Consider the following 24418-nt stretch of genomic DNA (forward strand, 5'->3'; position numbering starts at 1 on the left):
CAGGGTTCCTGGCTCAGAAAGAACTGCAACGTTTCTGAGGTGAAGGGAAGCCTGACACTGTATCTTGATGTTTTGGGGTCTCAGAGGAGAGAGATCTCAGAGCTTTGAGTAATTGTGCTGATCCTTACCACTTGATATTGTCCAAAATTTCAGTGCAAGACTGTCCCTAAAACAGACTGTCTGATGCCTCCTGAGACTTGCCTTCCATACACAGAAAGAGCTTATCTTTCTGAGACAGAGATGTGCAGGACCATTATGATTGTGTTAAAGCCACAGCCTGAGCCCTGAAACATCTCCTCCAAACAGCACTCACTCTTGTGGCCTGGGCTTGAGTGACATGCAGCTCCAGCCCTAAAATTTGACAGTTCTTCCGCAGAACAGGCTTGCTTTGAGCTACTTTACTTCTGTTATGCTTCTTCCTAAATTGTTAGGAACTTCTTCCATCCTTTCTTCTGGTTTCCTGCTGCTGACACACCTAGTTACCACACCTGGAATACTGTGTTCAGTTTTGGTCCCCGCTCTACAAAAAAGATGTGGACAGGCTGGAGAGGGTCCAGAGAAGGGCGACAGAGATGGTCAGAGGACTGGGAAGCCTGTCATATGAGGAAAGGCTGAGAGAGCTGGGTTCATTCAGCGTGGACACAAGAAGGCTCAGGGGAGCCTTATCATCATGTTCCAGTATTTAAAGGATGGCTACAGAGCAGATAGAGACTCCCTTTTTACAAGGAGTCACATGGAAAAGATGACGGGTGATGGGCACAAGTTACTGAGTGGGAGATTCCAGTTGGACACCAGCAGAAAAAAAAATTCACTATGAGAACAATCATCCATGTCCTGGGTTTAGCAGTAGCAGTTTTTCTCCATCTTAGCAGCTGGTGCAGCGCTGTGTTTTGATTTTCAGCCTGGGAACAGAGCTGGTAACACTGGTGTTTTTAGTTGTTGCTAAGTAATATTTACTCTGACTAAGGACTTTGTGAGTCTCATGCTCTGCCAGGGACGAGGGGAGGCCGAGAGGAAGCAGAGATAGGACACCTGACCCAAACTAGCCAAAGAGGTATTCCATACCACAGCACATCAACCCACAAAAAAAAAAAAAAAAAGGAAAATCAGCCTATCTCTGGCCACTGATTCACTGTTAATGATTTAGGAAGAGATGCAATGAAATGCAGCACAACAAATGTAATCCTCAAATCCTTACACCACTGACCCCTCTGGTGGGTCCACATCACGTATGGTTTGGCCCTCTCCCTCACCAGCCACAGAGCTAGGTGCAACTAACCCAAAATAGCTTCGTAGCAGAACCGTGGCTGCACTTCGCAAGGCCTTGTAAGCCACCCAAATACCTGCAGTAGGCTCGCTTTCTGCTGTGTGCCTGAATGTATAGAGACCTAATTTTGGTAATACCTGTTCAGATAGAAAACAGCTCAGGTAGAAGACTTGGGGAATTGGAGCTGGTAATTTATATCACATATAAAACCCCAGTCACTGTCTGTTTATGCATGCCGAAACACCAAGAGACATGAGCCCTTCTGCAAATGGGGAAAAGGCCTTTCCTGAACTCTTCCACTAAGTGTTCTGCAAATCCCTGGTCTGGTGACTTTATGCTGCTACAGCCACCTCCAGTGCGTCTGCTGACCTGTTCCAGCTCCTCCTGCTCTTTCTGCGCTGATTTGAAGCCTCTAAACCCAATCAGAGGATGCTAGTAAAACAGTAAACCAATAGAAAACATCACCACAACCATCTGACCTTTTGCTTTGCTGGGCCACCCCAAATTCCCCTTTGCCACCTCAAATTTTCCCATTTGGAGCTGGCTGCAGCCCCATATGCTCGCTGTGGCCCACGTGCACAGAAGGGAGGTGGGTGCCTTGTGGCCTGCGACACAGGGCAAGGGTACCCAGAGCCGCACACCCCATCATGTGCTTGCGGCACTTGTGCTCTGCACACCCTGCACCCACTGTACACCAGAGGCAGAACAGCACTGCACCCCATGCTCGGCCCCGCTCGAGTCCTCACGTGGAGCAACAGAGCCACCCTTGCACTTACCTTTCCCAGACACGTGTACGTGGGAACAGGCCACGGCAGAGGATGGCGGAGGGACGCTGGCAGGCGGTGGGTCCCTGAGGAGACCCCGCAGGGGGTGGGTGCACTGCTCCCACCCTTCGCAGCGATGCAGCCGGCACCGGGCTAACGCCTGGCTTTGCGCGGTGCTCCTCAGGCAGTTGCTCGGGTGAGGGCAGTGAGCTGTGAAGCTGCTCCCCTCCTCGGCATTACCTTCTCACCAGCCACGCAGTCCGCGGGAAGAACATAGCCTTCAGGAGCTAGCGTCATCTCCACTGAGGGCGTAGGGCCGTCTGTCTGGGAGCAGCATTACGTACCAGACCGGGATACGCGCCGGGTTCAAAACTGACACCTTCTCCCAGAAGGAAACGAGGATCCCAATGAATAACATGCAACACAGATGGAAAACAGGGAGGACCGCATTGAAAGATGCTTCTGGGTCAGCGCTATGCCGCTTCCCCGGTTCAACAGCACCATCTCCTGGGTGGCCTCGGCCGCTCGCCGAGCGGGCTGCTCACACGCCCCGAGAGCATCTCCCCAAAGCGACCCTCTGCAACCTTCCTCCGGAGCCACCTGAAATTTTTAATGTGTTTTCTTTTATTTGCTTTCCTTCCAGGCAGCATCAGCCTTCTTGCACACCTTTCCTTTAACATACTATTGCTTGTCTCTCACGGAGCATCACAGACAGGCAGGCAAGTACAAGAAACACTGAAGAATCCTAGATTTTCTACGTTTTTAAAATCAGCAGTACAAGACACTCTGGAATACCACCCCTAAAACTGATCTCTTCTGAGCTGTGAAGGTTTGAATATGTACCACGTCCTCATGGAGCACATCCTCTTTGAAGTAATCAAAGCACTGCTTCTCAGAGAATACCTGTATTTTCTTTAAGAAAAAAAAAAAACAAAACCAAAACCAAACAAACAAAATAAACCCACCAAAACCAAACCAAACTAACAAAACCAACAAAATATCCCCACAAAAACCCACAAAGTAACAAAAAACCCCCCAAAACCCTAAAAAACCCAAACTAGGGAAAAAAAAAAAAAGAAAAAACCCAGAAAAACCAAACAAAAAGCCAAACTAACCAACCAAAATGAAAGATCCCCACCTAAATGTACTTAAGGAGCTGTTTAGATTTTAGACAAGTAAAATGGTAGATAAGAACCAAAACATTAGGTTTCATAGTATCACCATTCAAGGGGAAAATCCTGGCTGACAAGTAGTATTTCAGAGATCCTCATTGTAGTGTGTATTTGAGAGCTCTAAAATGCTTGTTGAGATACCCTTGTAAAAGCACATAAAAGCACATGTTTTTTAACCAGTAGATCATAGGCTTAAGACTAAAGGCTCCAAAACTTTATTCTCTCTATAGCTGTTACAGTACAAGTAGCAAACCTCTGTGTTTCAGTTTCTGCAAGTCTGCAACATGAAGATTCAAGTGTCCTACTTCACTGTTTTGAGGATAAACTGTACATAGAAACCTTCAGGCTTTGAAGAATGTGCGAAGTGAAACTTTACAGAAGTTCCTATAGAAGTTTTTGCTGATTAACTTTACAGAAGCTCCTTTTTAAAAGATGCTGAGCAAGCCCTCTCTAAGGGGCAACATATAGCTACAAAAAGATGAACACACATGCCAGCACCTCAGTGTACATGTAGAGGCAGTCACAGGGCTTTTTATGTAGAACAGCTGCAACAATTAAAAAGAGAAAATCATTATACCTCTATTGTTTGTTAGAATTAACTTCACTAACTGGCAAAGCTGTTTCAAAATTAATTTTGAACTTGGCCCTTGGATTCTCTTTAGGTCCTTACAAACCATTACCACCTGCAGATTCTCTTTAGGTCCTTACAAACCATTACCACCTGCAGATTCTCTTTAGGTCCTTACAAACCATTACCACCTGCAGATTCTCTTTAGGTCCTTACAAACCATTACCACCTGCAGATTCTCTTTAGGTCCTTACAAACCATTACCACCTGCAGATTCTCTTTAGGTCCTTACAAACCATTACCACCTGCAGATTCTCTTTAGGTCCTTACAAACCATTACCACCTGCAGATTCTCTTTAGGTCCTTACAAACCATTACCACCTGCAGATTCTCTTTAGGTCCTTACAAACCATTACCACCTGCGGATTCTCTTTAGGTCCTTACAAACCATTACCACCTGTGGATTCTCTTTAGGTCATTACAAACCACTACCACCTGCAGATTCTCATTGGGTCCCTACAAACCATTACCACCTGCACATATTTAAGGTAACCAAGGTAATTTGGAAATTATAGTCTGCATTTCAACAGCTGAATCGTAGAATCATAGAATAGTTAGGGTTGGAAAGGACCTCAAGATCATCTAGTTCCAACCCCCCTGCCATGGGCAGGGACACCTCACAATAAACCATCCCACACAAGGCTTCATCCAACCTGGCCTTGAACACCGCCAGGGATGGAGCACTCACAACCTCCCTGGGCAACCCATTCCAGTGTCTCACCACCTTAACAGGAAAGAATTTCCTCCTCATATCCAATTTAAACTTACCCTGTTTAAGTTTTAACCTGTTACCCCTAGTCCTCTCACTACAGTCCCTGACAAAGAGTCCCTCCCCAGCACCTCTATAGGCCCCCTTCAGGTACTGGAAGGCTGCTATTAGGTCCCCACGCAGCCTTCTCTTCTCCAGGCTGAACAGCCCCAACTTCCTCAGCCTGTCTTCATACGGGAGGTGCTCCAGTCCCCTGATCATCCTCGTGGCCCTCCTCTGGACTTGTTCCAGCAGTTCCATGTCCTTTTTATGTTGAGGACACCAGAACTGCACACAATACTCCAGGTGAGGTCTCACGAGAGCAGAGTAGAGGGGCAGGATCACCTCCTTCGACCTGTTGGTCACACTCCTTTTGATGCAGCCCAGGATACGGTTGGCTTTCTGGGCTGCGAGCTCACACTGCCGGCTCATGTTCATTTTCTCATCGACCAGCACCCCCAAGTCCTTCTCCGCAGGGCTGCTCTGAATCTCTTCTTTGCCCAGTCTGTAGCTGTGCCTGGGATTCCTCTGACCCAGGTGTAGGACCTTGCACTTGTCATGGTTAAACTTCATGAGGTTGGCATGGGCCCACCTCACAAGCGTGTCAAGGTCCCTCTGGATGGCATCCCTTCCCTCCAGTGTATCAACCGGACCACACAGCTTGATGTCATCGTCAAACTTGCTGAGGGCGCACTCAATCCCACTGTCCATGTCAGCGACGAAGATGTTAAACAAGACCGGTCCCAACACCGATCCCTGAGGGACACCACTCGTTACTGGTCTCCAGCCGGACATCGAGCCATTGACCATAACTCTTTGTGTGTGGCCAGCCAGCCAGTTCTTTATCCACCGAGTAGTCCATCCATCAAATTGATGTCTCTCCAATTTAGAGAGAAGGATGTTGTGTGGGACAGTGTCAAATGCTTTGCACAAGTCCAGGTAGATGACATCAACTGCTTTACCCTTATCCATCAATTCTGTAGCCCCATCATAGAAGGCCACCAAATTGGTCAGGCAGGATTTCCCCTCAGTGAAGCCATGCTGCCTGTCACCAAGCACCTTGTTGTTTTTCATGTGCCTTAGCATGCCTTCCAGGAGAATGTGCTCCAAGATTTTGCCAGGCACTGAGGTGAGACTGACTGGTCTGTAATTCCCCAGGTCTTCCATTTTCCCCTTCTTGAAAATGGGGGTTATATTTCCCTTTTTCCAGTTGTCGGGAACTTCACCTGACTGCCATGATTTTTCAAATATGATGGCCAGTGGCTTAGCAACTTCATTCGCCAGCTCCTTCAGGACCCGCGGATGGATTCCATCAGGTCCCACGGACTTGTGCGCGTTCAGATTTTGAAGATGGTCTCGAACCAGATCCTCTCCTACAGTGGGCCCAAGGTCTTCATTCTCACAGTCCCTGCATCTACCTTCTAAGAACTGGGTGGTGCAGTCAGAGCCTTTGCCAGTGAAGACTGAGGCAAAGAAGTCGTTAGGAACCTCAGCCTTCTCCAAATCCTGTGTAGCCAGTTCTCCCCAAAGCTTCCTCAGGGGGCCTATTTTTTCCCTAGTCTGTTTTTTGTTTGCTACATACCTGTAGAATCCCTTCCTATTATCCTTAACATCCCTGGCTAGGTTTAATTCTAACTGTTCTAGATTTGAAGGATGCTTTCTTTTGCCTCCCTCTCCATGAAGCCAGCCAGAAAAATCTTTGCATTTGAATGGAAAAGCCCTAAGAGTGGGTGCAAAATCCAGCTCATGTGGATGGTGTTGCCTCAGGGATTTAAGAACAGTCCCACCCTGTTTGGAGAACAACTTTCAAAAGACTTTAATAGTCCTGGGAAGCCCCACCGGAAGAAGAGAAGTTACTGCAGTACATAGATGACATCCTAATAGCTACCCAGACAGAAGAGGCCTGTGTTGCCTGGACAGTATGACAGGATGGTGTAGATTGTGGATCTACCATCATGGACTAATTGTTAAGCCTCTATATGCACTACAACAAGAATCTTCAGTGACAAGAGAAGCGACTTGAGCCTTCCACCAATTAAAAACGCCTTGAGGTTGGCACCAGCCTTAGGACTCCCAGATGTGAGTAAACCATTCTTTCTTTTCTCCCATAAGAAACAAGAAATTGCCTTAGGAATACTAGCACAGGACTTGGGCCTGTAAGCAATTGGACTCTGCAGCTGAAGGATGGCCTGGATGCCTCAGGGCCGTTGCAGCAGTTGTACTAAAAGATTTACCTTGGGCCAGAAAATGTGCTGGTGTCCCATACAGTGTCTGCAGTGCTGAAAGTGAAAGGCGGGCACTGGCTTTCCCCACAAAGGTTTCTGAAATATCAAGCCATCATGGTGGAGCAAGCCTCAGCAGACTACTGAGGCCACATATTCCAGTCGTCCGGACCTGAAAGATACCCCTTTAGACGACGCAGAAACCTGGTTTACTGGGAACAGCTATGTCATCAGTGGAAAACAACATGCTGAAGTAATAGAATCCAGACCGTTACCCATAAACACCTCTGCACAGAAGGTGAAATTGATTGCTCTGACTAGAGCTCTGGAATTGGAAAAAGGAAAAAACATAAATGTCTATACAGACTCAAGATATGTATTCGGAGTTGTGCATGCACATGGTGCCATTTGGAAGGAGAGGACTGTTGAATTCACAAGTAAAAAAACATTAAACATGCACAAGAAATACTGAGACTGTTGGAAGAGGTCCAACTACCTGAGAAGGTGGCAATTATGCACATCAAGGCACACCAGAAGGTGAGCTCAGAATTGGAGGAGGGAAATGAGCTGGCAGACAGAGAGGCAAAATAAGCTGCAAAAGGTGAGATAACAACTGAAGGAGCTTTAATTCCTGATGGGAAAATTTCTCTAAAAGGTAAGCCAAACTATAATGAAGATCAGAAATTAATTATAGGTCAAGATGAAGGGTGGGCTAGTACACCACAGGGAAAGATAATTGTTCCCTCATCTTCGTTATGGTCCTTAGTAAAGAATGCACATCAAAACACACTGGAGAGTTGATATAAATATTTGATAAGCAAAATTATGGCTAGAACTCTGTATGCTATTATTCAACAGGTAACTCACCAGTGTAATCTCTGCCTCCAAACAAACCCCAAAAATAATCCTAAACCCAAAATGGGTCAAATTAGGAGGGACAACAAACCAGGACAACAGTGGCAGATCAACTTTACAGAACTGCCAAGAAAAGGGGGGTATAGATATTTGTTGGCACTAACGGATATCTTTTCAGATTGGCCAGAAGCCTTTAAGAACATATGCCTTGATACAGAACAAGGCACTTCTCATTTTGAAATCCATCCAGGCATTACTCCAAGGACTGTACTTGTATATATTGTACTTGTATATATTGTGTATGTGTGTGCTTAAGAACTGCTTATGCTTTTGTGAGAATAGATAATGATAACGAAATCATGACTGTTAAGAATCATTCTAATTTTGTTTTTATAATTTTACTAAGATCACTGGGTGTGACTTTGCATATTCAGCACCAGCTATATCCCACCAACTGATAAAATCCAAACCTGATAAGAGGGGTCCAGGAAAACAGGCATCCATCATAATATGGAAGAAATAAGCAGAGTCCTACTAAGGGTAGGACCAGATACAAGCCACCACTGGTGAAATGTACCTTTGGGATGACCACCAACTGCAACTGGCATACTGAATACGTTGTGTCACCCCATTATTGTTCTTCTAATGTTAGTATTAGTTTCATATTGTCTATTGAATTATTTGTTTGGAACTGGCGAATGTTACGATACATAATGATTTTGAACTCTCTATCAAATATATATAATAAGGTGCTGAGAGATACCTTCCGCAAGAATTGGTTGAAAGAGGAACTTGTCTGAAGAGTAAAATAATTTACTCACTTTATAGAAAAGGGGGGATTGATACAGGGTCAATGAAATGTACAATGTATATCAAAATCACTTTGTAAATCGATAGAAAGAACATGGATAGCTCTGTCATAAATAATAGTAAAAGAATTTACTTACTTTATAGAAAAGGGGGGATTGATACAGGGTTAATGAAATGTACAAAGGAAAAATACAGGGGATTGTATAAGAGAGTTAGAAGAATCCCTTGCTTAAACAAAAGTATTGTCTGCTGTAAACACCTATCATGCTTACTACTGATAAGGGGAGGAGACAGAGGGCTGATTCTACTGATAAGCAACTATTGACAAGGAACTGCGAATGTCTGGGTCTATTGATAAGGGGGAGAAGCTGATGATTTATGGATGAGGTACCGACTAAACCCTAAAGCCATGTGCGAAGATTAAAAGGTGAAAAGTTTAAGAAGAGGAAGACTCATCTACTTCATCTTGAGGACCCCTGCCCACAGGAGGAAGACTCATTTACTTCATCTTGAGACCCCTGCTCATGACCAGAGGGGGGCACTGCGCAGGCGCAAAGGACCTTCTAGCTCATTATAATACGAAGCTGGGACAGATACTAAATATGTATAGGCGTAAGGGAATAAATGTAAAGGAAAAACGACCCTGGGTGTGCATACTTTGGAGGAACGATCCCCATGCACCTCAGCACTGAATAAAGCATACCTACTTTACAACTTTAACGAGTTGTGGAGTCAATTCGTGTATCAATTGTCGGCTCCTCTATTACTTCCAGAAGGAAGTTGTCCTCCACACAATCGAGGAACCTCCTGGATTGCTTGTGCCGTGCAGTGCCATCGTTCCAACAGATGTCAGGGTGATTGAAATCCCCCATAAGAACAAGGGCCTGTGAGTGTGAGGCTTTTCCTATCTGTCTGTAGAGTGCTTCATCCACAGGTTCTCCTTGATCAGGCGGTCTGTAACAGATCCCCACAGTAATGTCTCCCACAGCTGTTTTCCCTTTAACCCTGACCCACAAACTCTCTGTAAACTGCTCACCTGTCCCCAGACAGACTTCCATACTCTCCAGCCTATCCCTAACATAAAGGGCAACTCCCCCTCCCTGCCTGCCAGGCCTGTCCTTTCTAAAGAGCCTGTAACCTTCCATTCCAACACTCCAGTCATAGGAGACATCCCACCATGTTTCTGTGGTGCCTATTATATCATACCCCCGTAGATGTGCACACATCTCTAATTCCTCTTGTTTGTTCCCCATGCTACGGGCGTTTGTATAGAGGCATCTGAGCTGAGCTCCAATTGAAGCCGGCTTGTTGGCTGGAGTGGCTGGAATATATCTACATTGTTCCGAGCATTTATTATAGGTGTTGGCAACTGACTGGGTGTGTTGGGATGGAATGATGCCTCCCTCCCCCAACACATCTAGTTTAAAGCCTCCTTGACCAGTCTGGCAAGCCTCCTACTAAAACCACTTGGAGCAGCTTCACCAGCCCCCAGCAGACCTGTTCAAGACACCCAAACCCCTGACTATGACGCCACCCTTTTAACCATTTATTAATCTGTCCAATCCTCCTAGCTTTTTTAAGGTCCTCCCCTGTATCCTGGAGAATTGACGAAAAGACTATCTGAGCTCCAGAGCCCCTGACCACCTCTTCCAGGGCTCTGTAGTTCTTACGTTCTCCAGGCTACTATTATCTATATCACTAGCACCCACATGGATCACTAGAAGCGGGTTATAGTCTGTGGGACTTACTAGAAAAGGCAGCCTCTCTGCAACATCCCTGATCTGTGCCGCTGGTAGGCAACACACCTCCCTTGAGACTGGGTCAGGCCAACAGATGAGTGCTTCTGTGCCTTTCCACATAGAGTCCCCTACTGCTATGACCCACTGCTTTTTCCTGGCAGCACCACTAGAGATCTTCTTTAGCAGTGCACCAGCAGTTGTTTCTGGTGCAAGTACGTTTCCCCATTAGTCTCCAGCAGGACAGCAAAGCGGCTCTGCGTGGGGACAACAGATTTAGGAGGAAGCTCCTTGCTTTTAATTGTCCTTTTCCTCCTTCTTTTGTTATTTTTCTTTGTCACCAATTCCCAATTTCCCAGGTTGGTGGCCTCCTTCTTTCCTTCATGAGCTGGAGGGGAAGCTTGAGGCCCCCGCACAGTATGGGGCTGAAGCAAGCAGCCCCGCTTCCTCTCAGCTACCCTGACATCTTGAAGCCCGCTAATAGCATTCCGCAGCTCAGCCCCTGCTGCAGGAGGGCCTCCACCAGGGAGCACCGAGCGCAGCCCTGCCCGTCGTGCTCCTTTCCCTCACAGGACCAGTGCAGGCACCCTCTACACCCCGAGCTCTGCACTGCAGCCTCCCCTCTCATCGGCTCTGTCTGGGTGCCTACGCTGCCACCGCCGGGACAGCCAGGGCAGAGCCCCCAGTCCGCGCCCTGGCCATACGCCGGGTGCTCACCATCCCGCCCTGCCCGAGCGAGCGGCCGCGCAAGCTGCCTCGACCCGCTCCGCTCGCCGCGCTCCCTGGGGCAGGTTTTTACCCACTCAGGGTTGGTGCCGCTGCTCCTGGCTCCGCCCCCTGTGAGTCCCTGCTCGCGTCCGCGGAGCTGCCGGCTCCTGGGCAGGTCCTGTCGAGGGCTGGAAGCTCCCTCGGTGGCTCTGGCCGCTCTGAGTTGAGGCTCCTGGACGCTGACCTCTCCCCCGCTCCGGTGTTAAAGGCGTCCTCTCTCGAGCTGCTCACCTCAGCAATTGGCCGGCAACGGTTGGTGGTGCCCGGTTTGAATTTCCCGCCGAGGCTCCTGGCTCCGCCCCCTGTGAGAAAAGTTTCTACTGACTCCCTCCATCTTTAAGAAGTCTAGTTTGTTTCTTTACTCTGATTCAAAAGGTCTTCAGACATTAAACTCATACGAGAAGAACAGCCATGCTTAGAAGGTTTTCTTTCTTTTTGAGAAGGGAAGCACAAGCTAGCAGCTTGTTGTCCTGTAAGCATTTCTGGGTGTCTAATTAAGAAGTGATCTTCGAAACTGGGAAGATATGAATGCTTGTTGATCATATACAGCACTGTACATTCCTCTCAGTCACACTCTACGACAACCCTAAATTGGACACAGTACAATGGTCTTTCTAATGAAAACTGCCTTTGCTCTAGCCTACTGCCTTACTTCCAGGGAAGGCATGTGCAAGAAGCTGCATGATAAACTTATAAATCAGAAGCTCTTCCCTCACTCCTAAACCAATCAGGATATATAAGATTCCAATTCTGGTTTTGATACTTTTAGTACGAAAGCCCAGAGAACACAAACAAGTCAATACACAGAAAATGTACAGGCTGTATTTAATACTGGTGATACTGATCGCATTGTAACTGTACAATAAACTTACTGTAACCAGTTCAGCAAATTCTGCAACAAATGTACCAGTATAGTTGCTTCACTGGACAGCTTGCTCAAATGGACAGGAGGTATTTAGAACTGGAATCTGCATCAAATCTCTCTTGTCTACAAGTTCCAATCCTGACTTTCACTAATCATTTAACCATTTTTTCTTTCTCTAAAACTAACCCGTGCAGTGGAAAACATTCTGGGTTTCAAAACAAAAGCATTATCAGTTTCATTAGTCATTTAAAATGACAAGGAACTATTGTAGACAATCAACATACAGTTTATTTCTAATAATTTTCCTAATTGACATACAAACTAGTTAACATTAATAAAAGCAGAAACAGCTTGGTTAGTTTTTAACCTTAGCAGTATTGCTGTACAGCTGAAGTTACACTGGTCAATCTTATGTTTTCACTTGGAGAAATGTGGTTAGTTAGGCATTGAAGACTTCAGGGACTTTCCACAAAGAAGTATTTATCTATTCAGTAGCCTCTCTGCTGCACTCATCTACATGGAACGTTTCATCTCTTAATCCCATGTCTGAAGACCCTATTCTTCAGAGCACAGCAGTCAGGTGAAATAACTTGGAAATACAACAAATATAACAAGATAACAAGTAACTAGCAAATAATACAAGATTACAGCACTAACTGCAGTATTTTCCTGTACTATTTCAAGATAGAATACTGAAGCCTTAAATAATTCTCACATTTTAGCACTGACACAGAACTTATACAAAGCATATAAGCAGGGGGAAAGCTACTTTGCAAGAGGTAGAAAAGATTTTATAAAATCTGAGGCACAATTCGTAACAACCTTTTAAAAGCTATCAGAAAGTTACAAAGTAATAATGACCATTATACATGTAATTTGTATAAGCCTTTATTTTTACCCTTTGGAATGAAAGCATATTTCATGTACTCTCATATAATTTTTCTCTCCTATATTGTTTGAAGACTATTTTTCTCCTATAGCATGTGTGATTACAGAAGTTTTACAGACTCTCAGGAAGTCTTACCAGAAGGAGCTTACGGCAAAACGAATACATTATTACTTGACACTTTTTCAAAAGGAGCAAGGCAGTGCAAACAGTGTTTGCGTAGGTTTGTGTATCAAAGAACAGAGAAACACACACTCAAAATCCATAAAAATACAAGTTCTGTTGGTTTACTCCCCTCAATCCAAGAAGAAAATGGTTTCAGAAGTGAACTTTTTCCAAACACAAATTTCCACAAATGTAAGCTTTACAGTGCAATAGTTATACTCACATTTTCACAATATCCATAATCAAAATATTGAGATCACTACATCTACCATGAACTAACAGACATTCACAGAAAAATCTTAGTGTCAGTTCCGACAAATGCCTTCTTCGAGCTGAAGAACATAAGGCTTTACTGGTAACAAGTTCTTATCGAAGATTTGCTTTATTCCTCTCACAGCATCTTTGTGGTTTTTGCTCATTTTACTTTTTGTCTTGGTCTTTTTCTGCATCCAGAAGTGCTGAACGGATTCCTAGCTTCTTCAGCTCTTCTACAAGATCTCCATTCTGATGCATCTGGAGGAGTATGTCACAGCCACCAACAAATTCACCATTGAGGTATACTTGTGGGATGGTAGGCCAGTTGGAATAGTTTTTTATTCCTGCATAAGAGGGGGAAAAAAGAAAAAAAAAAAGAAAGGAAGAGCATTAAGTCTTCTACCCTCTCCAAATAATACAGCATTTTAAACAGAATACATTGCTTCCACCTGACAATACTACTAATATTTTCATTTCTTTCCAGTTGAGGCAAAACTTATCTATGTAACAGGAGCACTATCAGAAAAACTACATTACACTTAGGTTAGTCCTCACTCCAACTTAAAAGCTTAAAGATGTGGCTGAAAGATACAGAGCTCCCATACTGACTTTAAACAGGAACTGGTAAAATGTAGTTCCTCTTTTCTCTCCCAGGAAACAAGCAAATATGATTTTCCAATAAATTAAATGAGAGATATTGGAAAATATTGAGAACTGTTTACATTCAGTTATCCTTTATATTTCCAGAAGGGACTTTAAAATACTTTATGTTCTTACTGAATTAATACAGTTACATTTACTACTGCAACTTCAATTGCAAGATACACACACCCCTCTAGGAGCCTTACGAATTTCAAATTGCTTTATCTTTCATTGCCAGACCTTACAGCCCATGGGAGGGGCACAAAGGCTGAAAGTCTCTTTGAAAGTACCCATTAAACAAAACTGAGCTCCACTCACAGTTATGAAGCACACAAGTAAAGTTTATCCTTCTTAGAAGACAAATGCAAGACCATCCAAAAATACTGGTTAGCTGGTATAAACCAAATCCTGACTTGCACTTAAAGACATCACAAAAAATTATACAGAAGCAGCATTATATCTAATTTGCCATTTTTTAAATGATGCTTCACACAAAGCCATTGTTTCTATAGCAGAGGAAATAGCCAAATTCTACATCTGCATGCTCTCACACCAAGCCCACCAGCACTTACTAAAGATACCAAGTTTTGGATTAACATCTTTATACATTTTCAATACGCAATACCTGGAATTTTTCTACTAAAGGCATAGAAACCCATACAGCAAATTTAAGCCTGCAGACAACAAAAGTGCCTTTACAGATCATCAGAGCCCATTCACCTTGGAAGTCAGCCCTCTAAACAAGCAAGTACAAGCTTTAGTACAGGCTGTCAAAGTACTAACAGCAAATATTAGACCTGTACAGCAGAAAACACAAAGGAATTTGCTCTCTCCTTAGAAAATATTTTAACCTCTAAAGAGTCTAAAGGTAAAACCCAAAATATATGAAGTAAAAAAATAACCATAAGCAAATTATGCTTACTTTATTGGAACTCAGAACACTTGGAAGTGTTATATAAATATATATACACATAAGTGCATCAATATGTGATTGGATTATTATTTCAAATGCATAAAAGATGAAATAGAGCTAACAATTCCCCTTAGTCAAAGGGGAATTGGCCAATTCCCCTTAGTGTGTTAAAAAAAACTACTAAAATAGTAACCTAGGGAAAAAAAAAAAAAAAGTGTTCCTAACAACAAAGTACACCACCAGCCGGGAGATTTTATTTGACTTCAGGTTTTGTGTCTGAACACCTAATGCTTTAGAAGTTCAAACCAGCAAGTTTACCATATAAATCAAGGCCAAAGAGAACCCACAACCACCTAGCATAATCTCCCGCATCACCACTCGTAACTTCTTCCTTAGTGTTTCATTACAGACTCCATCAGTTGTCTAGATACAGTTTACAGAAACCATAAGCTTCAATGTTAGTTTGGGTTTAGCAGTGCTTGTCTTAAACACTCCTTGACCTTTGAGCACACAGAGCTAGTTGCAGTGCAAAACTGAGTCCCAAAAGTAAGGCATGCTTAAGGATAACCCTACTCAAAGGAGCCACAGCAGATAGAAAACAGGGTTTGGTTTTAAGATACTGTAAAGCTAAACATGAATTGAATACCAAGGGCTCTGCATATTAAACCCACTGCTAATAAGCATTTCACAGAAATATTTTCAAGGACTCAGCTGCATATATGTACCAGCTCCAACAGCACTTTCCAGGACTTATCCAACTTCAGACAAAAAAATGAATACAGTCAAGATTAGTTGCTCTGTATGCTGCATTTCATGTATTGGACAAGCTGCCTTAAATGTGTTCATGCCAGGGCTCAACCAGATTACAAACTGAACACCTCCTGAACTGGCTAGTCAAATACTAGCTTAGTATAGTAGTTACTGATACTGTTTTAGTAGTATTAAAGCAAGTTAGCCTGGTCAATACTTGCTGCACCCAGGAGGCACTTTCATGATGAATCCTTTGGCAGTACAAGCCACCCCAAGGGATATCCTTCCCCCTCCCTGCAGATCAGCACTCCCTGCTGGGCTTCAGAAGCTGCAGCTTCTGTGCTGAACCACACTGCACAGATCAGGTTTACAGTTCGACATCGAGCTAGCACACTTTAAAGTAACTGCAAAACCAGAATGAGTGCGAAGTGCTACTGAAAGGGGTACCTAGAACACTCCCACCCCATTTTCCCAACTCCACTTACCAACTAGTATCCTATCTCTTGCCAGCAGTAGCACTAGAGAATGAAAGAACAGACTCATGCAACCAATCTCACTCCAACCACGCTTGCCCCAGAAAGCAACACATTTTCATGGAGATAGTTACCACTGGAGCAAGCATGACTGTCAGAAGGCTGGTCCAAGGGTGGGAAAATGGATCGCAACCATCCTCCTGGCAGCATCCTATGCTGAGGTAATGTAAATGAAAAAAAATCCAAGGGTGAACTACCACAACAGCTCAAAACAGTTTAAACCACTATTTGTCCAGTATGTAATCCCAAGATTCTCTGCCACCTTAATGACCTGAACCAGCCTAATGCTGTCCATCAGCTGAGAGCAGCATCACTTCTGGAAGAGCCAACTCAGAGGAACTTGGATTGTCGTGGAATGTACTGAGGTCTCCTAAATCAGCTTTAATAAGGAAAGATTTGTTTCAGGGAAGCACATCCTCAGCTCAAGTTCAGATAAATCACATGGAGTACCAAAACCTATTTAGTTTAACAGATCTGAATGTTCTTTTAGGTGGAGAGGCAAGTACAGGGGTTGCTTTAGTTTTACAGATTGCCTTATTTAACACAGGGCAAGTTTCAGCAATTGAAGTGTAACAACCCGAAAACAAGGTGTTTCAATAGATACAGGAAAGAAACCATCAGCACTTCAGACCTGCCTGAATCACCATTTCTCCAATACACTGCTCTTCCTACATATATGTATAAGCATACATATACATAGTAAGTTAAGTTCATTTAAGCACATTTAAGTTACATTCAGGCCCTCAGTGACATGGTTTAGTGGTGGACTTGGCACTCCTGGGATAAAGGTTGGACTTGATGATCTTAAAGGTCTTTTCCAACCTAGCTGATTCTATGATCTAATACAAAGCTGGTGACCAACTCACATACAGTAATCTCCTTATAGATCAATCTTTAATTGATGCATTTGGTATTTTTACAGCTAAAGGTTCAGCATCAACCCCATGCGCATGCAAATCAGACTATATTTACAGAGAGAGTTTAGGAAAGTGTCTCATTCTGCATATCTAACTTTTCAGAACCTGAGGCCAGATCCTGGAGGAGACTACGAGAGTCTTCAGGTGATCACTGCTAATCACACTTGGCAATTTACAGAGCTACAGCTTCCAGTAGCCCTGCCCCCTCCTCTGTCAGAGATTGCCATCCAGCAGAAGCAAGCACATACTGGCTTTTTAGGGTGCAGTAACACAGTTAAAGCAGTAAGACAACCTCCTGGCCTTGAAAGCAGTTCTCCAGCTCTTCAGCACTCCAAACCTGGTACTGGTTCTGTCACTCGCCTCACAGTACAACAAACTATATCAACTCATGCACCCAGCAATGCGATTAATAAATCAAGCTGTCTCTCTGTGCAGTCAGACAAGTGCCAAAGCTGGTTTATAAGTTTATTGTAGTAAACCATACAATTAATAAATTCAGATATGTAAATAAAGTTTAAAAAACTACCATGACTTGCTCAACTGCTAAAGGTAGTAGAAGATTTACTTGAACAAAACCAACATTAACAAAAAACATCACCACACCCAAATTCCGATACTTAAGCTTTAATACCATACCAACTGCTACACCTTTGAACTGCACGGATTGGAAAAAATCAGCCTTTCAGCTAAAAGCTACTGAAAAACTCAATTAGTCAAATGATACCAAAAAACACAGGACAAGGAAGTCACCAGATACCTGCCAGCATGTGGCTCTAAAGCACTTTTTTGTATTTTCTGGACAGTAACTGTTAATGCCATGCACCTGCAAGACTAGCTACTATGTAGCTGTTTTGCTTTTAAAACTTCCTCAAATAACCACACAAAACCTCAACAGTCAGCTATGCACACAGAAGAGGGAAAGAGGAATGCCATTACAAAAGCAGAGTACTAGCTTTCTACAACTGGCAAAAAATGTACATGGAATAGTTTCTACCACTTGAGCAGTAATGGGGAAAATGTGCAACTGATTAGCATAATTTTGTACTTTATCAAATAAGCCCCACAGTCTGTGCCAGCAGGGAATCAAGAGGTCCAAGCAATTAATGAAATTTCACCACACTGCTGCAAGGGAAGATGAAATCTGATAACTAAATATTTTAGGGGTCTTTTAACACAGCTCTGTTAACTAGGCAAGGCAGTGTGGCATGAAAAGCCTGATCACCCCGCTAAACGTAACTGCACTGGGCTGATAACTAAGACGCTCTTGGGCCCAGTAAGCGTAAGAGAAACGAAAAGGGACATCCAGGCAAAGCAACCTCAATAGCACATCTCTATGATACGCTTCGAACACCACAGACCCTAAAACCCTGGCACATAGCCCAGCAGGGGCTACAGAAGCAACCAAACACAACTAAGGAGAAGACAAAACAGCAAACAAGAAAGTGAGCAAAACCAAGCTATGCCCATGAGAAGCAAGCAAGGGCTGCCACACAGAGCTCCGCAGGGTATCCCAGCGGCCCACGGGAAAGCCAAAGCCCTCGGGGTAACCCCGGCAAGGCTGCACAGGCCGGGACCTCCCGAGGGGCTGGCCGACAGTAGATCAACACTCCGTGGTTCTGGCTCTGCCCCGTTAACAGCGGCCTTACACAGAGAGAAACAAGGGACCGGCTCGGGTTATGTGTCAGCCCCGGCAGCGGGGGAGGCGGCACCCAAAGGTGACCCCCTGCAACCGCTGCTCCCGGCCCCAGCCCCGGCCCGCCGCTGACCTTGGCGGAGGTCGGGGTCCTGTAGGACGTCGTGGGCGCGGTAGTCCTCCACGCCGTGCAGGCGCAGGATCTGCACGACAGCGTTGCTGAAGCCGCAGAGCGGCTGCTCCGGGCTGCCCTTCATGAACACCACCACCGGGTGCTCCCGCACCAGCCGCTCTATCGCCTCCCGCGACCCTGAGCCGCCGCCACTCCCCTCCCCGGCCGCCTGGCTCAGCGGGCGCCCACCCCGGCCCCGCACGGCGGCGGCCCCCAACCGCCAAGCCACACGCATCAACCCGCTCATGCTCCTCCGCCACCCACCCGCTCCCACTGCCAGGCGCAAGTCAGCGTCACCGCCTATTGGCAGAGAGCAGGAAGGGTCGCGACGGGGAGCGCCTCCTACACATAGGCTTAGTCACCTGCCAATCAACACTGACAGCCAGTTGCGTGAAGACACAGTGAGCCTCGTCCCACCCAGCAACCCTGGGGCTACCGTGCTTTTCTATTTGTGGATGCAACGGCGCTGCTGCAGTTCCACTGGGAGGAAGACCTGTCAATCTAACGTGATCTGCTTAATCCCCGCCTCTCGCGGACGCAATTGGTCGGGTTTACCCGGCGCGGCGCGTTGCTCGGGAAGTTCCGGGGACTTGTGATGGGCATGCAGCTCTTTCCGTTTCCGGGTGGAGGCTGAGCTCGCGGTGGCCGTGTGTTAGCCTCCTGTTGGAACGGGCGTATTGCGTTCCCCTGCTCTCCACGGAGCCGTCCGTTTCCCCCCTGGTTCATGTGCCGGTTTCATGGGGCGGCCGGGGCGCAGCCCGAGCCATGCGGCGGGGAAGGGAGAGCAGGCGCGCTTGCCGCGCGGTCGCAGCCGTGCTTAGCCGCTGCTTTCGGGACTGGCGTGTGGGCAGAGCCTGGGGCCTCCGTGGAGCAGTGAGGGTGGAGCGGTGGGGCTCTGTGTTGGAGCCGGAGGCTGTGCTGCCGCCGCCTGCCCCTGCGGCGGGGTTTGGAGCTTCATCCCACCGGCCCTTCGGCGGTGCTCCCTGGGTGTGGGTGCTAGCAGGAGTCAAACCAGTGTTGAGCGACTGAACGGGACCTGGGTAGAACGGGATTACAAAGGGACGGGCTACTGTGAGGTATTGGCTGCCTGTACTGAGTGATGCTTCTTGGTGGTGAAGCGCGTTCAGATCTGCGAGGTGTAGCGGTGGAAGCATGTCTTTAAAAGCACAGTGCCGCAGAGTCGGCACCTTTTGTTACCGGAGGCAGTGGAGTTTTTCTGTGGGTAGCTGACAAAGTGCGGGTGGGTGTGTTTCCTTGGTGGCTCTGGCTGTGCTTAGTGACTTGTTTGGCTGCCTTCTCTTGCTCGAGCTTGGTTGTTTTTTAATGTGATTTTTGTGATTAACGTGTTTTTTAACGTCAAGAGGGAGAGATGAGAGCAAGACCGGTCTGGCTGGCTGTATGTGCAGAGGGCTTGGTTCAGTGGATGCTAGCAGATGCACAGAACTGCCCAGCATCAGCCAGAGAAGTGCTGAGTTTGGACCGTGTCCACCCAACTCTATGCTCCTGAGCAGATGCTGTATTCTTTCCAGGAACTTGGAGGAGAGCATGGAGTCTCCTGCACCAGCTAGGTCCATCCTGTAAGTAGAAGAAAATATTGAAAGGTTTTCCTCTATGCTAAACCACAGTCCTGCAAATAAGAAAAGTGTATTTCTGAGTATTAATCCACAATTAATCAAGGACCTGGCCTTTTGGTATATTTAATGGCCATTTGTATTATTTGCATTTGTAAGGAAAATATTTTTTCCACCCAGCTCTGCTCATGTGAGAGCTTTACAGATGAGACCAATTTGTTTTTAGCGTTCAGAAGGCTGTTTGCTAGTTTGTGATTTTTGTGGAATCCAGGTGATGCTTGAGTGACAACTTGGTTTTCATTTTCTGTGAAACCACCTTCAGGCATGACTTTTGTTGTCCTTTATTTGAATTTAATTAGCACACATTCCCTGGGAAATTGTGGCAAACTTTCAGTTTGTCATCCCATGTGAATAGTTTCTGAATAAAAAAGTGTTGCTTTTATATTTGAAAGTATATCTGATGACAAAGAAATGCTTCTGTTATGAATCTAAAGGTAAAGTTCACGTACTGTTGATGAACGTTGTGCATTTTGTGCGTTAGTATGTTTTGTTTTCAACAGAACATCAGAAGCCAGCCATAGTCACACTGATCAAGCCACAAAGAAGTTACTGTTTTCTGTGGTTTATATGTTGTAATTAATATGGTGCAAAATTGCACAATATGAAAAAATTAATCCAGCATCCAGTTCATGCCAGATAAAACTTCAGTAAATTCTGCAAAGGAAAAATACGTCTATTTGTTGAACTGATGTGATATACGAAGACAGATGCTTAACAAGTGTTAAGTGTGATAGCACAAGTGGCCTAGTTTGTAATTCTAATCTAGCAGAAAGACTCCTGCCACTTTAAGATCCTGTGGAGTCAGAGGAGAATGAAATGAAAATTGAGTAAAAAGAAAGAAATTTTTCTATTCTTGAAAGTACCTAAATGTCTTCTTTCAAAATAATATTGGGCTGTAAAAAGAACTTTGCATTACTTGCCTTCCTGAATTTCATTCTCTCTATTTCTATGAGGACATGGTTCTTTAGAAATTATAAGTAAAATAAGGACATTAAACTGAAGTGAAATAAACTCTTACGATGATATGCTTCTTCTAGAATAATGTAATCACAGTTGCAGTTTCTGACTCTGTAGTCTAAGAGGTGCCCTTGGTTGTTAGTACTCTGGGCATACCAGGATTGCAGAGAGAGCACCTGTGTGAGGAAGCCGAGGCATGCCTGTAAGAGTCGCAGCAGTAACATGCGCAATATTCCTCTAACATCACAATTCTGTTGCCACGGAGATAATGGCTTATCCCATGTCATTATTGATCTATCAACAGTAAGAGCAATTTTGCAGTCTGATATTGTTTAGCAAACTAGAAACAATTGCTGAACACTGAAAAACTGCTATAAATGTTAGAAAGCTTCTCAAGTCTGTGTATGGGGTTAAATAAAAGTACTTGAATTTACAGATAATCACTGTAGTTTCATGAGACTGGCCTGTGAGATAATATATTTAATATGGTCAAATGCTTTTGGAGTATACAGTATGCAGCATTCTACTTGTGGATAAACACTTTCTGTACTTATAAGACCTAGAACAATTAGCCCATGTACACACTAGAACCAAAGAGATAATTATTTGTTACCTCGTCCAGTCTTCTATCAGTCTAAATGAAACTTGTTGTATTTTCCAGATAATGATTTAAATCAACTGTTCAGAAGAAATATTAATGGGACTCCTATAAGACTCCTGACATTTTGCTGATGTTCCTGTTAGAAGACCTATCACCTCATTTTAAAAACAGTAATAAAAATGTCAGTATTCAAACTTCAGGGCTAAAATGCTAACAGTCACACATTAGGTTAGTTCCAGGCATTCTACTGGTGAACAGAACTACTAGTTATGAATTGGTGGTTTGAGGTTCTTGTATAGTGCACAAGAAGGTAGGCATCTAAGAATGATATTGTCAGCAGAAATATTTTTGTTTGCTTTGTTTTTAAAAATGGGAGGGCTAGCTTAGCTGATGAGAAAGATGAGAAGTCCCATTTCAGCATATCAGAACAGGACACCTCTTTGTGTCCAGGTCAGATATCTGTCCGTCTTTCTGACTTGTGATAGCACCTGGAAATGAAGTCCCTTATTGTGCCTTAACAATTGAGCTCTACTTGGGTGCTTTTATTGTTTTTTGAAGCTTTATAGTGGGATGGCTGCAGCTGTTCTGCATGCCAGGTCAATTTCCAGGCAACACCTGGCAGCACCAATACATCCTCAATTTTGAGAGCATCAAGAATGCTTAAAATGTACTTACAGTGCTGGACTGCACAGTTAAAATTTGTGTGGGATGCCTAAACTGTGAATACTGAAGAAATGTCTGTGGAAAGTTCCTGGTTATTTTGAAGATGTGCTAGTTTGAGAAGTTGTGCAACAAGCAGCAGAAAATGTAGAAGTGATGCAGGGCTTTTACTGGCATAGAAGCTCAGGTCCTATGGGAAACTAATGTTTTGGAATCTGAGCTGTATCTAACTTCCAGTTTTGGATCTCACCTGAAGACCTATAAGCAAATTTGGTTTTGAACTAGATGGGTAGTAATATTTCTAGATTTACAGCAGATTCCCAGGAGGGTGTTTGTATTAACTTTAAGATACAACAGGTGAAGAATATGTACAAAGTAACCTAAGTCAGTTTAACTGATGGGTGATCTACATGATCTAAGGCAGGTTTTTTTACTTGGATCATGTAAGGATGCCTTTGGCAGAAAGAGGCCATGCTAATAACCAAAGGAAAAATGTGAGTCCCACATTTACCAAATAGAATGAATGATCATGCTAAAGTTTGAACATGGACCTTTAAACAAGACACTCTCCAAGCTTGCTTCTCATTAAGAGATTGCGTATATGCCTTTTTGTAGTAACATTCTGCTTTGTTAGTTGTGAAGCTGTCCTGGAACCAGGACATCTATGAACTTTGTAATAGAGTAGAATTATTATTTGGGATAAGCGGGATCCTTACAACTATTCTGCCTGACCAGAATCTTAGATCCTTGTTCCTTACTTGCAGATGGTAGTGGTGCTTATTTTTTTCAGTATTACAGAGGAGGCATAATTTTATATACTTTTAACTTTTATACTGAGCTGAAAAATGTTACATTTAATGAAAATACCTCTTGCCTCTTTTTACCCAGGAGCTATGAATGTCAAAATCTTTCACGGGCCTAAAAAAACCTGGGCAAAGTCAAGAAATAAAATTGATCTGCTAAATATACAGATACTGTTATGGGATCAAGTCTTGGGCCATAGAAAGCTAGGGACCAGGATTATAATGATATGCATGTCCTGTTCCTTGCTTCCTGTACATTCATGTTTGACCAGTATTACAGAAACAGGATCCTGGGTTCTGAGTTTCTGATTTAACTTGGTATGGTAATTTGGACAAATTATAATTTGTTTAAAATATGGGAAATGTCTTCTGGTCTTTCATAACTGTGGGGAAACCCCCAGGGCACACTTTGCCTGTAAAAAAGATTCTTGTGCCCCAGTTAAGTTCTACCGGCATACTCTTGTGTACAGCTAGGATGGCAAGAGTGCTTTTGTCGGCGTGGCTTATTTTAAGAATGTGCAGTTGCAGTGGGGCAAGACAAAGCTCCGATTAGCAGGTGTTTCATGCCCAAGAGGGGGCTCCCATAGCTCAGGTCTGTTGGCTGGTGAGCCTGAGTTACCAACCTCATTAAAATGGCAGGCTGTAGTAACTGGACATTTGTTGCCTCACAGAGCGATTACAGCTGTTCTTGTTCAGCACTTTTGAATTCCCTTATTTCTTTTTGTAAAAGGTTTTTTAAAAAAGAAAAATACAGTAAGGTATTTTTCTCTGTCAGTTTGAGAAATGCATCTCCTTACAAGAACTTGCCTCAATTTTAATAAACAGTGCTGGCCATCTGATCTTCTCCATGGCAGAAGACATGTAGTACCAAGCATGTGTCATTACATGTGAGTTTCAACTGTATGAAATACTTCTTCAAGTAAAAATTAGTGTTTTGTGCACATGGCTGTATTTGTGAAGTAGATGTGTTTGTTGTGGAGAATCTTAATTATAAAGTATTTTTAAATCTTAATACTCTTGAAGTTGTTACCACAATATTTCAATAAAGGTTTTATTTTTTCATCA

General features: G+C 44.2%; 2 protein-coding genes, 1 long non-coding RNA gene and 1 other non-coding gene across 6 annotated transcripts in view; 2 read left to right on the forward strand and 2 right to left on the reverse strand.

Moving 5' to 3' along the window:
* TUNAR (TCL1 upstream neural differentiation-associated RNA) overlaps window positions 1–11184 on the reverse strand; it is a 185192-nt gene extending 174008 nt beyond the window's left edge. For 2 of the 3 annotated variants that reach the window (XM_065684865.1, XM_065684859.1), the window contains exon 1: window positions 2044–2352. The gene's annotated coding sequence lies outside the window, so the exon portion shown is untranslated. Of the gene's footprint in view, window positions 1–2043; window positions 2353–9173; window positions 9421–11001 lie in introns of those variants that run through there. The other variant, XM_065684861.1, reaches the window with a different exon arrangement.
* Window positions 11185–12100: 916 nt separating this feature from the next.
* Window positions 12101–18969, reverse strand: GLRX5 (glutaredoxin 5). Its single transcript, XM_065685566.1, has 2 exons — window positions 18663–18969; window positions 12101–13485 (listed from the first exon to the last, which is right to left on the reverse strand). The coding sequence occupies exons 1-2, from the start codon at window positions 18946–18948 to the stop codon at window positions 13307–13309; spliced, it is 465 nt and encodes a 154-aa protein (XP_065541638.1). The 5' UTR covers window positions 18949–18969; the 3' UTR covers window positions 12101–13306.
* A 311-nt stretch (window positions 18970–19280) lies between these two features.
* Window positions 19281–24418, forward strand: LOC136017387 (uncharacterized). The gene is made up of 2 exons (XR_010613923.1): window positions 19281–20278; window positions 21951–24418. It is a non-coding gene; the product is annotated as an uncharacterized LOC136017387 (long non-coding RNA).
* On the forward strand, window positions 21398–21668 carry LOC136018035 (small Cajal body-specific RNA 13). The gene has a single exon (XR_010614198.1). It is a non-coding gene; the product is annotated as a small Cajal body-specific RNA 13 (non-coding RNA).

Source organism: Lathamus discolor, chromosome 6, assembly GCF_037157495.1.
Source record: "Lathamus discolor isolate bLatDis1 chromosome 6, bLatDis1.hap1, whole genome shotgun sequence".
In the NCBI taxonomy this organism is placed as follows: Eukaryota; Metazoa; Chordata; class Aves; order Psittaciformes; family Psittacidae; genus Lathamus; species Lathamus discolor.

Bases quoted from the DNA above. Each gene is read 5' to 3' on its own strand.
- GLRX5 (XM_065685566.1), bottom strand. From the start codon at position 18,948: ATGAGCGGGTTGATGCGTGTGGCTTGGCGGTTGGGGGCCGCCGCCGTG. The intron at 13,486-18,662 runs GTCAGCGGCGGG...CCTCTTATGCAG, and splicing joins GGACCCCGACCTCCGCCAAG to GAATAAAAAACTATTCCAAC.